Genomic DNA, 17,430 nt, shown 5'->3' with positions numbered 1-17,430 from the left:
CTGATAAGAGTCCTGTGAAGCACTTTGGGAGGTTTTGCTATGTTAAAAGTGTTACCTGAATGCCATCTGTTGTGTAACAGGTGTACTCCATTCTCCATGAGGTGTCCATTCTAAGCTGCCTCAGGAGATATGAAACACAGCTCCCAAATCCTCAATGAGCTGCATTGCCATTTTAGTGTATGGTTGTAAAGTGCAAACCATTCCTTGAAATGCTTAAGCTGTCGTGTACTTGTTGGGATAGGGGACATGGGTTTCTCTGAGAGGAAGGTTAAGTGGCCTGATAGTTTCCCTTATCCGCGTTGACATTTGCAATCTGATGAAACTGAAATTGAGACAAGATTCGGTTGATTGTACTTATGTGGGATGTTGGTTTTCGTGATAAACAAAATGCACTTTGGTGGCAGGCGATGCAAACATATGAACAAGGAGGAGTAGGGCATTCGGGCCCTTGAGCCTGCTTCTCCATTTAATAATAAAAGCAAACTTCTGTGGATGTTGGAATCTGAATCGAAAGAGAAAGTGCTGGAAAAGCTCAGCAGGTCTGGCAGCATCTTTGTTAGAGTCATTGGACTCGAAACGTTAGCTCTTTTCTCTCCCTACAGATGCTGCCAGAGCTGCTGAGATTTTCCAGCATTTTCTCTCTCCATTTAATAAGGTCCTGGCTAATCTGATAGTCTCCACAAATCTGCATCCCACCGTCCCCCGATAAGCTATGACCTTCCCACCCCTTGCTTACCAAGAATCTATCCACCTCTGCCTTAAAAATATTCAGACTCTGGGCGCGATTCTCCTCCCCCCACGACGGGTCGGAGAATAGCGGGAGGGCCTTCCCGACATTTTTCCCGACCTCCCGCTATTCTCCCCCCCCCCCCCCACACCCGCCCCACGACACGAATCGCTGCTTGCCGTTTTTTTACGGCGAACAGCGATTCTCCCCTATCCGATGGGCCGAATTCCCAGGCCTTTATGGCCGTTTTCACGAACGCAAACACACCTGCTCTCACCGTTCATGAAAACGGCCGCAAAGTTCCGTTCCCGACAACCATGGCACCGATTGGCACGGCCGCACCATGGCCGTGCCAAGGGTGGCATGGGCCCGCGATCGGTGGGCATCGATCGCAGGCAGCGGGTCCGAAACCCGCGCACTCTTTGTTCCTCCGCCGCCCCGCAGGATCAGTCCACGGGGCGACTGAGGGGCATGACGGCCCGCGCATTCGCGGGTTTGACGCATATGCATGATGACGTCATCCGCACATCTGCGGGTTGGAGCCGTCCAATCCACGTATACGCGTGGCTGATGTCATTGTGCGCATCAGCCGCCGTGACCCTTGGCACGCGGGCTTAGCGATGGTCGCTAAGCCTGCGATGCCATGGTTCACGGGGCCCCGCTGCTAGCCCCGACCGGGGAGGAGAATCGGGTCCTGGGAGGGGGCGCGGAGGCTGCCGTGAAACACGGCCAGTTTCACGGCAGCCTTTACGACTCTCCGCATTTGCGGAGAATCGCGCCCTCTGCTTCCACAACCTTTTCAGCAAAAGAGTTCCAAATGCTCATGGCCCTCAAAGAGAGCAGAATTTCACCTAATCTCCATTTTAAATGGGCAACCTCTTACTTTCAAGCAGTGACTCCCTGATTCTAGATTCTCCCACAAAAGGAAACATCCTCTCCACATCCGCCCTCTCAAGAACCCTCAAGATCTTATCTGTTTCAATCAAGTCGATGTCGATGAACATACAAATTGACACAGGGGAGTAACCCTTGAGTGACAATACTGTGTGTGTCTGTGTGTGTGTGTTCACCAGTGCTGCCAGTAACACCAGTACTCCCCTCATATCTCCAAATAATTGATTTTAACAAGCACATTTCCACAAAACATTTTGAAGAGATTAACTGATACCAAGAGAGGAAGAAGCATGGTAGATGGTCTCTTAGGCTCAGGGTCCAACAAAATGAAAAGTAGGCCCTAATATAGAATCTCGACAGTGCAAGAGGAGGCCGTTTGGCCCATCGAGTCTGCACCGACCCTCTGGAAGATCACCCCACTCTGGCCCACTCCTGCGTCCTATCCCCTGTTACCCTCCTAACCGTTGGACACTAAGGGGCAATTTAGAGTAGCCAATCTACCGAACCTGCACACCTGCACACCGTTGGAGTGTGGGAGGAAACCAAAGCACCTGGAGGAAACCCACTCAGACAAGAGGAGAACGTGCAAACTCCACACAGTCACCAAAGCTGGAATTGAACACGGGTCACTGGTGCTGTGAGGCAGCAGTGCTAACCACTGCGCCACCGTATTTCAGATCGATGACCTTTGGTAAGGTGTGCCGTTCTGTTGAAAGGTCATGGGGCCTGAATGAATCCCCCCCCCCCCCCCCCTCTCCGTAGTTGTTGCCACACCCGCTATTTCCACAGTTTTTTTTCGAATGAGTCTGACGGTGCTGGGAACAGACATTCTGCGATCAATAATGCGCAATGGCTGCATGAGAGGCTCAGGATTGGTTTACTCATAGTCGACACATTATACAAGAATAGTTGGACCATTGTTCCGGGCGTGTTGCGCGCTCCACAATTTGAGATGAATGAACACAGTTTTCCCATTGATTTCGCCCTCACTCCCAGCGCTATTCATTCAAAAAGAAAAAAAAAATCAACGTTCATCCAATTCGTGCAACAAGAAAACACGAGACAACTGCGGGAATTTATTTCCAAACGATATCTTAGAAATTCAAAAATAATAAATTCACTTCTCGAATAAAAAAGCCTCATTTTGAATCAACTGGCCTTTCAGTTCAACTTGTGTTCGCGTTAAAATATGCGCATTCCTGCAGATTGGAAAAGGGGGTTGAAAGCATGGCAAATGACAAAGTGAAAAGGGAAATGGAGAAGAAGACAGAGCAAATATGCTGGTAATTCCCTGGAAGTGAGTCCCAGGCAAGTAAAGCTGAGCAAAAAATTCCACATTTCTGATTCAGGGTCAAGGCTGCTCCCCCTGGGAGAGGGGGCAATCCCAGTGCCAAGCCAGCAAAATTAAATGGGAATTAAAGAAAAAATGGAAATGTCAGAAAATCAAGCAAATCAGAAACAAAAATAAATCCTGGAAAATGATAAAAGTCAATGCAATGATTTAAAATTGAACAACAGTTACTCACTCCCGGAAATAATTTATGAAACCTTCTATTAGAATTTAGATATATGGAGTTAAAAATTAGCCACTAAATACACAAAATGCGTGGAATTTCTATCCTCTGTCGCAAAGTGTTGAAATGGACATTTTAAATGTTGCAGAAACCCCACCTTCACTTTCATTAGTAGAGGTATAACGGTGGGAAATTGCTGTCGAATGTGTTGTACTAATATCATACAATATAATAATCTAGGAATTGAAGTAAATTGAAAAGTTAAATTCTGGAAATAAAGTAGATTTTACATCTGATTAAAAAAATCCCGGGAATCAAGGCCCAGAAAATATTCAAAGCCAAAAAATTATTGCATTTAAAAAAGACTTCTAAAAGTAGTGAAAAGCGTGCACTTCGCTATTTGAAATCTTGCCACTAACGTTGATGTTATTTTGTCAGAATTGAGTCTGGGGTGATTTCCTGTGCTTTAAAAGCCTAAAACTTCAGATATGGCGGTGAATAATTAAGCGGCATCCTTACTTCAAAATGCAAAACAACGTCCAGATCTAAATTGTGTTTTCATTTGTCCCACTTTTTTTTTAAATCCAGGAATTCCGACTGGATTGATATTTCCTTCAATCGGGTTCTGGGAAAAATGTTGGGAGATCGACTGAACGGCGGTGCAAATGATTGCAAGAATTTAAAAAATGAAATCAAAAAAACAATCTAGCAAATTAGTGGGAGACCAGGAGAAATTGTAACCCAGGAGAGATTAAAACCGAAGTTGATTTTCAGAAATGATAAATATATCATAAATTAAGATGGAATATTTTTTTTTTAATCGGCGAAGTGAAATTCTCCAAAGTAATTTCTGAAATGAATAATTAGCGGCTCTAAACATATGTTTTGCAAAAGCATCCGTTTTGATGGATGTTATTTATTTCGGACTCACTCGGGCCACTAGAGAGCGCTGGCACACTAACCATGGAGGAAAAGGAAGCGGCGCGGGGTCCACTTCTGTGCAGGGACCTGGTCGTTGTTGGAGGACTGATACAAGAATTGCATTTTATTTTAAGAGAGAGAAACCTTTTTTCTCGCAGTGTGCCACTCCGACGTTGGAAGATTTGAGATTAGACAGAATTCCAACCCAAAACTGCACTCATTTCTGAAACTCGGCTGCAGTTAAAAACCTCTGGTCAGAAACGCGCGAACTCCGATTGTACAGTTTTCCAACAGTTGAGAATTTATGGTTGATAACGCTTCATTATAAAACCTCTGTTGTCACCAATTATCCCACAGAATGTAGCAATCTTGGAGGCGGAGAGGGAGGGTAGTAATTTCTTAAATCAGTAATCTTGCGATTTACTTACAGCGGAAGCAAGATAAATCACATTCAGCGTATTTGTTGCACATTCATCTGAAGTCACCAAATGAAAAGTCAGCGTTTGGAATTCAGTGCCCCATGATCGGACAAGTTGCAGCGCTTGTCAATGCCTCATCGATTAAAAAGCACGTTGTCTGTGTTTACAAACTTGCCCTCTCAATATGTTGCGAGACACACCAAGTGTGTGAGCATTTTGTCCCACCTCACTCGCTACTTGTCACATCTTGCTTCACTCAGGGCTCATTATGTGCAAGCGGGAGAGGGGGAGGGGGCGAAAAGAAGTCGCGGTGCCCGCGGTTTATCGCTGACCATTGGAATGACGCTGGGTTTTATTATCAATGAAGCGATGCCCAGGTGAAAACCCCTCAACCCAATTGTGCATACGGTACATTAATGAACATGATAATTGCATGCATGAACAAATTATCATTTTACACCTAAAAGAAATACTTTCATTTCATGCACTGCCCCAAAACTGCACTTTATTCAAAAATGTGTAAAAACACATGAAGTATTTTAACTTGAAAATTATAGATTAAGTGCAATGGAATTCGACTTGACCCCATGCAACATGTTCCACTCTTCCACTGTCCAATTGTCTTTCTCTTGATATTTGCAACATATTTTGCATATCAGGCATTATTTTATTCAATGTGCAGTATAATGAGTTAGAATCAAATGGGAAGCTTCAAATTCCAAAACACTTTACAGTGCGCAGCATTTTGAAAATGTACAATTGCAGGACCGTAAATTGCCGCCACTGGCTGTGCTCTTTGATTTACGGAGCGGTGGTCACCAGCTCGACACTTGTTACGCCAGTGAACAGTGTTCTTTTATTTATTCTGGGGACTCCTGCAGACTTCTGAAGCCGGCACTCCATTAAGAAATGGCACCTAGCCAGGTCTTAGGTTCAAGTCGGCAAACTATATATGTATCAGCTACACCCCGGTAGAGACAATGGCAAACAATATCGCAAACGTCAGCGTCAATAACACGGAGCAAGAAAGTGGTAGTGTATTAAAAACAAACTACTAATCCCGGGATGCCCTGCTGGAGCCCGAGGAGGAGGTGGCAGAGTTTCCGGACTGACGTGGAAGGGAGCCAATCGGTGAAGGCGAGACAGGTGTCTGGGTGGGGAGGTGGCCAATGAGTGTCAAAGGGGGCGGGGAGAGGGCTGGGTCTGGAGTTGAATTTGTTAATGGCTGTGCCTGTCGGGAGCAACCAATCCAGCAATTCGGGAGAGCGCTATACTGGGCAGAGAGAGAGAGTGTGTGAGAGTGAGCAGAGGACTGATAGACCGGGTTAACAAAAAAAATAGACACTTAGCGCAGAGACAGCACTCTTGCAGCTTGCAAGAGATTTAATGCAGAGCACTGGGAGAGAGTGAGGGGGGAGGAAGGGGGGGCAACTAAAGCAACAACACAAAAAGTTGACACTCACTTTCTGAGGATACATTTTGGTAGTCATGTAATTTTACACAGAACTGACTGACATAACCACCCCCGCAACAAATAGAGAGAAGCAAAACTGGGAGAAAATGAAGTTGGCGGAGTTCCTCTTTGTGAGCTTTATCTGTGCAACGCTGAAGGTGCAAGAAATAATCTCGCAGTCAGGTAGGAGACAGATTCCTTTATTATTGTGTTTGGGCCGGCCCCCTCTCTTTCTCTGGCGTGTTGTTAGTTTATTTATGTATTGGCACAGTGTTTGTAAACTTGGATGAGGAGAAGTTTTGTTTACGCCAGTTTGTTTTCTTCTATATTAATGTCGTGTCCCCCCCCCCCCCCCCCCACTCTTCATTTAAGGATTGCCAGTGTGGAGCCACACAAAACCCCACGGTTACTAAGAGCCGCAGAAGTGTTGCAACAATCTGAATCGTCCTGAACGCTCCCCGCTGTTGTTCCTTCTTAAACCCTTTTGTGCGGCTCCCATCATTATGCGTGTTTGGGCCTTTCAGGGGCAGTTGAGCTTGACATGCAGTTTTGAGCTTGTGAGCATTTCTTATGTGGCATTGAACCGATTTTTTTTTTGGTCCGTCTGGGATCTCTTGTTTCTGACACTGGGACTTAACATGTGTTTTGTTTTGGATGACCTGGTTTGAGCTCCTTTGGTCGAATGTGTACAGCGGAAAGAGAGAGAAAAATAGTTGCTAGATGTGTATCTGATGCAGGTGCACAATGTAACTGACTAAACAGGGAAACTGAATGCCACAGGTAACAGACGGAATGGTTATTTCATTATTAATACTTCATCACATTCAGAATTTGTTTGAACGTTCCCTATAATCCGCTGTCAAACTTTGCGCTGGTGTTAGTCCAGCAGCAGTCTGGTCGCGTTTGTCTCAGTAGAAATATCTGATCTATAAAACCGGGACGACTTGAACCGAACTGCCAGAGGGCGACACAATGTTGGGTGAATTGCTTTTAGATGAAGCAAATTAAGGGAACGCTGGGAGACAATCTGCTCGGCACATTATTAGACACGCTTGAAGTTATATGAGAGTGGAATATTTTAAAGATGCTAATGGTTTTACAAGTGATGAGATGGCTCGGCCATACTTTCGCGGGACAAGAGCCCAAGATTTGATTCGCTCTGAAAAAGTTATTTATCCGTCAGCACATTGGAGGAAAACAGTGCATTATGATTGGAGGGACTTGCACGGTCCAGTGTAAACACAGTTTGAGCACCGAGAATGATGGCTTCGGGGGTAACTCTAAATGGTCGGACTGGACCTGGGGACTGACACTGTGAGGGTGTGCAGCATGCAGCTGGTTCTCAATGCCTGTGACTCCACCAACAACGCCTTTAGAAACACAAGGTTAGCACAATATTAGCATGGAGGTCCCAGCCTGGGCAGGGAGAGGAAGCGCCCTCACAAACAGGATCGCAGATTGAGAGGGTGTGTCAAATCGGACGGCTCTTCGTTTTGAGAGGGGGGTGAAAGCAGGGGGGAGAGAGCGGTTTTATTCCTCTTGTCTTCAGAAGAGAAGGTCTGGGATGCCTGGCCATGGCCTCTTTGTGACCGGGCAGCCCTCGCAATAACACCGGGCTCCCCCCTGGTCAGACAGTGCCAGACAGAGGCGGTGCCTGATGTTCTTTGATTGGAGTTGTGGGGAGTCTTTCAGAGTGCGCCAGGTTTGCCCTCAAACCACACAGCAGCGCTCACAATGCAGCGCTGCAAAGTTACACGCCGAGTACCTGTGTCAGGACAGCGCGTGTTGTCTGACATCAGTCAATGTGAAGGAGAAGCCGGAGGTATTCCGCTGCCCAGCACTGACAGTAACCCCACCAGGACCACTCACCTCCTGTCCCCTGCACACACAAAGCAACAATTCCCATCCAACAGCGGACCCTCTCCCTCCCTAAGCCCCACAGGCAGACACTTCTCCGGTACCTCTCATGCTGCTACCACCCCCCCCCCCCCCCCCATCCCCCTCCTTCTCCCTGGAATAGATCTTGCGATTCTGCTCGCCACGCGTTTCCCTCGCTCCCCCACATTCACTCCATCCTCCCCTAACCTTCCTCTTGCAATCTCTCGCACCCCAGCCTGTAGATTTCTTGCATCACACCCACCCCCACCTAATGTATATGGAAATCCACAGTTCATGAATTTCCTCCTAAAAACCAGGGGGACCCTGAACAATATGCCTCCCCCCCCCCCCCCAAAAAAACAGGAGAGAGTCAAGGCGGCAAGGATTTGCACCGACCTATTATTTTGTTGTTGTTTAGGGATCGATTCATACTTGTCAACATTTCCTGATGTAACAACCAGTGCCCGGGGAGTGGCCCTGCGATGACCCTTCGCGCGCACGGGAAATTGATGGATGGGTTCAGGCAGAGAAATTAGCTTTTCTCAGCTTCGCTGCTCGCTGCAGCATCTGACGGTCACGGATGATAAGTCTGCACAATTATTGAAATACAGAAAGCTCCGTCTTCGGGTGGACGGGATTACGGTGCGTACATTGGCCCCGCTGCTGGAGATACTACACGCTCGAATGAGACCCTGTTTAATGGCTCATCCATTGACATTCGCCATGACTTTCTATATATAGCCGGGTGGCTTTTATTTTAATCAGCCCCCCTGTTCGCTCGGTTCGGAGAGGCAATTAGTGCGATCAGAGATTTTCGATAGCTTCGGCTGATGGGGATGGAGTGGGGGGCGGGGAAGGGGGGGGGGGGGGTTGAGGTGGTGATAGCACCTTGTTATGAGGTCTCCGAATTGTTTCAAATCGGAGCTGTGACTTTTTCCAGTCACTTTCTCAATTGCAATCCCCCACCCGCCCTTTCTAACTCCGATCAGTCAAGCCTCAACGCATCATTGGCAGGTCAGATAGAAAGGCGTGCGGGATGGCCATCCTTGGGGAATGATTTCGGAGACAGACGCCTGGGAGGTGAATGGCTCGCGATGTTGGTAGGAATCCAGGTTTTGGAAATAGCAGCGGGGCTGCTGGCCTTGCAAAGGGTTCACAAAGTCGCATGGGGCTTAGGAACGAAGACTTAAGACCAGGAGGTCAATTCTTAGCTTCACGTTAACAAGGGGGGAGGACAGTGTCTTTCAACTGCTACCAAGTGGCCCGGCATAGGTTTCCTCGCGAGGGGTGGGGACAAACACAGGTACAAAATGCAGTCAGCCACCCTCCCCTAAGCGGTACCTGAATATCTCAGAATACTGGAATGAAGTGGTTGGAATTCCTGTACATTTATTAAACCAAGTCTACTGTGAAATAATACTCTGCACTCATTCTTGAGGGATCCTGTGGTCACACTAGTACATGACATGGACAGTATACTGTGCAGGGAGACCAGCCCCTCAGTCCTGACACTGGTGTATCTGCCTGCAATGTTGCTCCTGCAGATTTCACCTTTGATGTCCCCGCCTGTCTCCCGGTAACCAGGGACGCCCGGTCTGGGCCACGTGACGCGCCTGCGCAGAGTCCAGCTGCAGGCTTCAGGACCCGGGTGGCAGGGGGCTTCAGGACTCTGGGTGGCGGGGGGGGGGGGGGCTTCAGGACTCTGGGTGGCAGGGGGGGCGCTTCCGGACTCTGGGTGGCGGGGAGGGGGGGAGGGGCTTCAGGACTCTGGGTGGCGGGGGGGGGGGGGGGGCGCTTCAGGACTCTGGGTGGCAGAGGCTTCCGGACTAGGGTGGCAGGGGGCTTCAGGACTCTGGGTGGCATGGGGGCTTCCGGACTCTGGATAGCAGGGGGGCTTCCAGACTCTGGGTGGCAGGGGGCTTCCGGACTCTGGATAGCAGGGTGCCTTCAGGACTCTGGGTGGCAGGGGGCTTCCGGACTCTGGGTGGCAGGGGGGCTTCTGGACTCTGAATGAGAGTGAAGGGAGTGAGGGGATGCCCTGGAGTTCAATCCTCTTTCCAAAGGGTCCAATACAGCCCCGAGGAGACAGGCGTGCAGGGCCCGCTGCTCGCGGCCGGTGCCATAATTGACAGCAGTCTGAGCAACGTCTGTGCTTTTATTTGGCACTAGGGTCCAGATGGAAACCCCAAATTCCCAGCCGACCTGGATTGCTGAAGAATGAAGGAATTCCTTCACGTCCGATGTCGGGGACAAGACTTCGGCCATTCGGCCCAAGTAATCTATGCCAGTGTTAATGTTCCACTGGAGTCTCCCCCCTCTACCATAAATCTAGCCAGTATGACTCTCCATTCCCTCTCCCTCACAGACTGATATTGGAGCAAACGCCATGGGTTTCGGAAAAACTCAGCAGCTCCGGCAGACTCGGTGGAGAGATTGACACAGTTGTTTCCAGTGGGTTCAGTTCCGACTCGAAAGGTTAACTCTGTCTCTCTACAAATGTTGCCAGGCCTGCTGAGCTTTTCCAGCACTTTCTGTTTTTATATCTCTCAACTGCTTATGCAGTTCCCCCTTAAAAAAACATCTGTCCAATTCGCTTCAGCCAGCCGGGTGGATACACATTCTCACCACCCTCTGAGCAGAAGTTTCTTCTGAATTCACTATAGTTTTTTTTGGTGACCTTAGTAATTCTCTTTCCCACAAGAGGACCTGGACTGTCAGTCCTTTGTTGATATCTATCGCCACACATCCCTGAAACCATCCTTGGAAATGTTCCCTTAACCTTCCCCAGTGCCTCTGTATCACCCCACTTTCAATCACGCCTGTTGCATCCTCTGACAATGCTTTCGTACTGGGGAAGACTGACCAAGCGAAGCCGGCTGTCAACGCAAACACATAACCATGATCACTTTTAAATGATCTTATACATTTAGTATTGCCGATCCGACAGAAAAGGAGCAGGCGACACCGAGAAAAATGCTACACATCTGCACTCCAGGGCAAACAGACCCGGCCGATTTCTGCTCCCATATCTTCTGGTCTTATGGGGAAATGGGGACAGAAACAAAGCAGCCATTATTGAATGTCGGAGCAGACTGGATGGGCCGAATGGCTTAATTCTGTTCCTCTATTTTATGGTCTGATATTCCCATCTCATCTCCTCGGTTGTTTAAAGGCGGGAAGTTAATTGATCTTAAATATTCAAAGTAGAAATTGCATCAGCTGGAGTAACGTGAAGGGATAGCAGACTTATGAAAAAATAATACATTGGAGATGAAACGATTGTCATTTTGTGTGGAGTGCTGATCTACATGTACACACACTCTATGTGCATGAGGAAAATCTAACTGGGGACTTTGTGTTCACGCACATAACTAAACAGTGGTGAGAAATATTTTAAATCCGGAGTTTAAACATTGTAAAACACGGGAGCTATAAATTGCCCCTTTGTCCTAACGAGTTATCTGAGTTCAATAAATCTCAGATAATGAGAGGGAATCTTGCAGCAGTGAAAGAACTGACTTCTCCCTGCCGAGGATGAGGCGTTCAGGTTTTTTTTTTGTATTTCCATAATTCTGGAAAGGTCACTGGTCGTGATATTGTTGCTCAGCTCCCCTTTTGATGCCGATAAAAGTTTAATTGTTTTTTTACGACCCGCCAGGCACTAGGTGTGAAATTGACGAAGCTTAAATAACCATCCACATAAACTCTTTCCAGCTTTTCCCGCGAAGCCTGACAACCAGCGAGAGAAAGAGTGTTACAAGGGGGTTGATTTCACTGAGATCAATCGGCCATTAAAAGTTCAATAGTTTTGGCTTGTGTGCCAGAATCATCCTCAGACCCAGTTACAAAGGTGGGTGTTGATGCAGCGGACTATGTTCGTACCGTCCGAACACACACCATGCCCTCTGCCAGAAAACGCTGTCAATTCCAGGGACCAGTGATCACATATTTAAGTAATTATTTGTAATCAAAGTGGTTCCGTGGCGAAAGAAGAGAACAGTCTCAAAAATTAGCTGATCTTTATTATTTTAAGATAATAGGCTTTTTGGGGTGGATTTGAATTGCAGGCAGATCAATGCGTGATTTAAAGCGTAAATGTATTTAGGAAGAACTGCTTTCTGGAAAGAAAATACTGTCGTGTTTTTTTTATTGACAATCAGCGACAGAATACGATGTAGAATGGTGCAGCACCGTAGGACGCCGATCGGCCCATGGCGGCCGTGCTATCTCTCTAAAGGGGCTACCCAACGAAACCCATGCGCCTGCTCTTGCCCAGGACTGGCCCCTCCCTTTTTAAGTAAAGATCCCACCCTCTTTTGAAATCGACTATTGTATCTGCTTGAGGCAGTCCCAGACCAGAGCAAATAAAATCTTATCCCTCCCTGCCATTTTTGCCTATGATCTTAAATCTCTCGAGCAGTAGAAACAATTTCTCCCTATTTGCTCGGTCAAACCCCTTCATATTTGTGAACACCTCAATTAAATCTCGCTTTAACCTTCTTGGCTTTAAAGAGACTACAGCCGGCCCCTCCACCGTGTTATCCTTTGTACTTATCTCATTTCATCTGCCGGGTCTTTACATGTATATGTTTCAGGAGAAATAAAGCGGCTCCCCGTCTCACTTTGGTCTTGGCTTTAATCAGATGCTGTACCTGGATTGGACCTTCGCTTCTTCCCTTTCCCCCAGCCAATTGCGAGTTTAATACCGTTGCCTCGAAATTACTCTGCATACGAAAGTAGGTGTTAAATTGTTCTTTAAATGACTGCATGCAGCAGTGACCTGTAATAAATGGCCCGCGAATGAGAAATGGCAGCTGGGGGGGGGGGGGGGGGGGGGTAGGTGCCATTCACCTTGCATCCATGCAGAAATAACGCAGCCGCCTTTTTCAGAGTCTGAAGAGAAGAATTGACCTTGGCTAGCAACTCATTTCCTCAGCGAGATAAGACTACAGTGCGTTCCCATCCTCACAATGGCTGCCTTAACTTGCATGTTTCATACCGTGGCGGGGAAGCAGGAAAGTTGGCACTTTAAGGTGGAATTCACAGTCCCCGATTTCAGAATTAGAAGTTTACCAGCCATCCTCAACCGGAACATACCAAAGTGGAGACGGTCATTTAATTCTAAGAATGTTCCTACAGTTTATTTTTTTTTAAAGCATAAATAGAGCACCGAGCGAGTAGCTTCAATCATTGTTAAATTATCCGCCTGCCTTGTGAAAATATAACCAGCTTTGGGCACTTCAGTGGTGAGTTCGAATTCAGTTTGGGATGAGCACAGGCGTCACCTGAGCGGCTGTGGGTGAAAGGGTTGCAGAGTCTGGCAGGGGGTCAGTGTGCAAGGTGACTGTGCATGGCTTCGCCAAGTTTCCATCTGTGATCCTTTTATTCAGAAGGGCCCTTCGAACTAATGCCATCCGAAAATGAAAATCATGTTTGAGTGCTCGCTTCACACAGACGAGAGACGAGACAAAGTACTTTCCCATGTCAACACTACAAAACCTGTAGCCAGAGCGGACAGCCCACCGGGCAATCATCCTGATCGACTTCCCAAAAATGTACAAGCCCTCCCTCTGCCTTATTTGCGTTGTGTCTGCGCCGAGTTCTCCTCAGCAAAAAACAAACAAAAAATAGCAACCTTTCTCAGAGGTAAATGGAGAATTGCATTTCTCCACCAGCACAGCCGACCTCTGTGGAGAATAAAGGCAGTCCCGAATAGTCTGCAACCTGGGGGGTATCCATCCGACACGGGAGAAGGGCGACTGGTAATAGCTGCAGGCATTTTAGAGGGAGTCCAAATGGCTGGAGCCAGGGACAGTTCAGTTTCGATGGGAAATGCTGCTGGCGAGGCAACAGAAACAATTCGCTTCGGGACAATCAAAGCCACTTGAATCTTCCACAGTACTCCCCAACTTTAAAGAGGAAAACATCATATTTACAGGAGTCAATGAGATAAAACTCAAACCGAACCTGCCGACCACCTTTTAAAAATATCCGGATGTAACAGACCTCTGGTATAAGATGTGACTCGCTAATAAAGCACTTCCTTCTAACATAGGTACAAGGCAGCATTCTATTCGGACTGGTTGTGTGTCTTGTAATAATCATTATCACTAGAACAATATCTTGTATTTTTAAAGTATGCACAGTTGATCACATTGTTCAATTTATTGGCCTAAATCGTCGAGATGATGAAAACAGATCATTCAACATGATTAAGGACAGAAAGTAGCGAATCCTTTAACTGTATTTGTCAATCGCCTGATGGTGATCTGTTAGTTTCAGGATACGATTTGATATCTTATGTGCTAGACATCGCACATGGTAAATAACGTACCGGAATCTTGGAATCGCATCTATCAAGGCGTGGATGCAAAATGACCTGAACTGAATGTTGTATATTTTAGGTTTTGGTGCCGGAAACGAGGTACCATCTACAGGTGAATAAAACAGAAACATTCACCTTTCGGGAAGGCTGTTATTTTTGGGGGGGGGGGGGGGGGGGGGGGAAACATTGCAGAGGCATCACTAAGATAAAGTACTTTATTTGGTCACGGTGGGGAGAGATCAGAACACACAGTGGTCATTGAGTTTAGCCTGATTTGGAACAAAGTGCATATTCAGATTGCGTCTTATCAGCTTGTCCTGATATTGACTGAGAAGGAGACTTCAAATGAGTAAAATGAAACAGCACCGCTCTGTTCCAGCGAGTCTTGTAGTTACAGCTGCATGCACGACAGCACAATAGCCATCTGTCAACACTGCCGGCTTTGAAACTATTTGAAATAAATATTTTGGAAAACAAAAACTTGGTCTAAAAGACACTCACGTTTTGCATTTGTAGAAAATGATCGTTAAAGAAACCCTTTAGTGAACACGAACAGTCTTGTGGAGACTGTTTTACAGCGCGGGGTGTTTTTCCTTGACGTGTAAGCTATTAGCATAAACTATTGAATTTGTAACAGAGACCAGTCATGGGGCACTAAAAAAATACCTTGAACCCGTGCTGCACATTTCTGTTGGTGTGAACATGGGAACCCCAGTGCTTGTGAACTGAAAGTTACCGGAGCCTTTGAAATATCCTCACGCTGTATTCACCCAGTGCCCCGTGGAAAGGTCATCGCTACCACAGAAATCAACCGGTTTAGTTGCACGGGCGGCCGAGTGGGACCCCTTGTGGGATGGCTTACCTTTACAGGAATACAGGGTAGAGATCGGTTTAAAATCCAATCTTCTGAAGACATTTTATGCATTATAGATCTGATCTGACACGAACCGTTTTGAAATGTGAGCCAACACAATTGAATATTGGCGCCTTAATCATATTTTCCTTTGTGACCACAATAATATTTGGCCGTCGAACGTGCTCCAGTTTTTACTGTGATACACGACATTTTTATACAGTAACTGCCGGAAGGTTTTGCTGTGCCTCACCGATAGTTACTGTACTTCCTTGACTGTGAAAGGATCACAAGACATTCAAGAAGCCAGTGTTTGAACATAATGGACAGAGCAATTTTACACTAAGACTCTCCCATAATCACCATTTATTTATTTATTCACCTCCAGGTTCACTCAGCTGCACCACTGTCTATCTCACAATATATTATTTTCACCAGCCACTTTCTTTTACAATCCAAAAGATGCCAATGACATTTAATAACCTGCATTTGAGGCATCGTGTATCAATTAAGGATTTAGTTGAAGGAGATCGAACTGTTACTGTCCTTTAGCATCAGGCTTCACCGAAGAAATGTGTAGCTGAGCCGAATTTAGTGCTCAGTATTTATATTAATTCCACCTGCAGAAGAATTCCCGATGGCAAGGTGAGCTGCGAACAGATGGGGCAAACATTATGTTTCAGTGGAGTGGGTCTTTTTGGAAGGGGAATGCCTTTCAGTTCTGTGGGCAGCACTGGCCTTGATGGTGATGTGACAATCTACAGTGCAGCAGCAACCGCATCCTGTGAGGCTGTGTGATTGGGAGAGGGTGATTGTGGTAAAACATTCGGAGGGAACGTGAGCTCAGGCCGTAAACAGAAACAATACATTGTTACTTGGTCTCAAATAACATACGTTTAATTCTCACTTCTGATTTTCCTCATCTCCTTCAGCCCCACGACCCTCGGAGGCATCTGTCCCTCTACTCCTGGCCTCTTGGGCATCACGGATTCTCATTCCTCCACCATTGGTGGCCATGGGGAGATCCTAATCTCTTGAATTCCCTCTATGACCATCAGCCCCTCTGGGTAATGAACCTTAAAAATCTGCCTGCACCCGTCCTAAAATCTCCTTATGCAGCTCGATGTCACATTTTGTTTGACAATGCTCCTTGCAACCTTTAATCAGGTTGAAGGTCCTGGTGAAATGCGAGTTGTTGTTCTAACGGTGGAAATCTTCCAATACCTTGGAGACAGGCATTGTACAACTGAATAAAGCAGTTATCACGATGAGCTTAACAATTTAATTCCCCCAGTCAGGGAAATGATTGGATCCTGTTCTATTTGTTTGGTGACCAGTGCGCTCTAACTCTCTGGCTTTTAGGTTTCCCTATCCAAAGATATGCAGTTTAGGCCGATTGACTAGGCTAAAAATTGCCCGTTAGTGTTCAAAGATGTGCAGGTTAGGTGGGGTCACGGGGATAGGGTGGGCCAAGGTGGGGTGCTCTTTTGGAGGGTTGGTCTAGACTTGATGGGCCGAATGGCCTTCTCCTGCACTGTAGGGCTTTGATGAACTTCCACAGAGTGTGAGTAATAGTTTTTTGAGAATGAAAATGGTACTGGCTGTGGGGGAGGAGAAAGAAACGATCAGCCAGTGAATTGCTGCCAATTTTACAATTGGATGTGGTTAAAAGCTATGAAGAAACATCACAGATTTGACTGTAGTCAACCAGAAAAGAAACCACTACACACAATGTGTCTTTCTTTTACTGATGTTAAGGATCTGGTAGATTGTTTTAAATCATTACTGAAATAACAGGTTATCATTCGAGCAGTGGTTGACTTTGGAGGTCAATAATGAGCATCCATGTGATGAGTTGCACCAATAATGGCTTATCTTTGCATTATGAGCCAAGAACATCATGGCAGCATTAGAAAGCAACATTTCACACAGCAGCCACAAAAGGAGATTTTAGGCCTGATGATCAAAGAGGTAGGTTTTAAGGAGCGTCTGAAAGGAGGAAAGCGAGGCGAGAGGCTGAGAGGTTCAGGGACGCAATTTCAGAGCTCAGGGCATTGAAGGCAGGGCCACCAGTTGTGGAGTGAGTCAAACTGCAGATGCTCAAGAAGCCAGTTAGGTGAGCCCAGATATCCTCAGGAATTATGGGGCTGGAGGAAATTAGAGGGATGGGAAGGGGTAAGGCCATGGAGGGGTCTGAAGGCAAGAATGACAATATTAAAATTGAACTGTTGCTTAATTGGGAACCCATCAAAGTCAGCAAACCCATGGGTGAACGGGACTGAATTCAAGTAAGAACACAGACAGCAGATGGGTGACTTCATGTTTACAGAGGGTAGAGTATGGGAGGGTGGCCAGAAGTTAATTGGAATAGTTCCTGGACATATTAAAGGCATAGATGGGGATTTCAGCAGGAATGGAGTTGGGATGATGTCTTCAACATCCACTC

At 46.6% G+C, this 17,430-nt stretch overlaps 1 protein-coding gene across 1 annotated transcript in view; it reads left to right on the top strand.

Moving 5' to 3' along the window:
- Window positions 1-5,705: 5,705 nt before the first annotated feature.
- Window positions 5,706-17,430, top strand: part of LOC119958521 (receptor tyrosine-protein kinase erbB-4-like) — a 1,233,387-nt gene continuing 1,221,662 nt past the window's right edge. The window contains exon 1 of the mRNA XM_038787050.1: window positions 5,706-6,111. Within this exon, the coding sequence (XP_038642978.1) occupies window positions 6,036-6,111 (76 nt within the window). The 5' untranslated portion in view covers window positions 5,706-6,035. The remainder of the gene's footprint in view (window positions 6,112-17,430) is intronic.

This window comes from Scyliorhinus canicula, chromosome 2 (genome assembly GCF_902713615.1).
Source record: "Scyliorhinus canicula chromosome 2, sScyCan1.1, whole genome shotgun sequence".
In the NCBI taxonomy this organism is placed as follows: Eukaryota; Metazoa; Chordata; class Chondrichthyes; order Carcharhiniformes; family Scyliorhinidae; genus Scyliorhinus; species Scyliorhinus canicula.
Note: the sequence above shows the minus strand (reverse complement) of the source record. Positions and strands in the feature narration are given on the sequence as shown.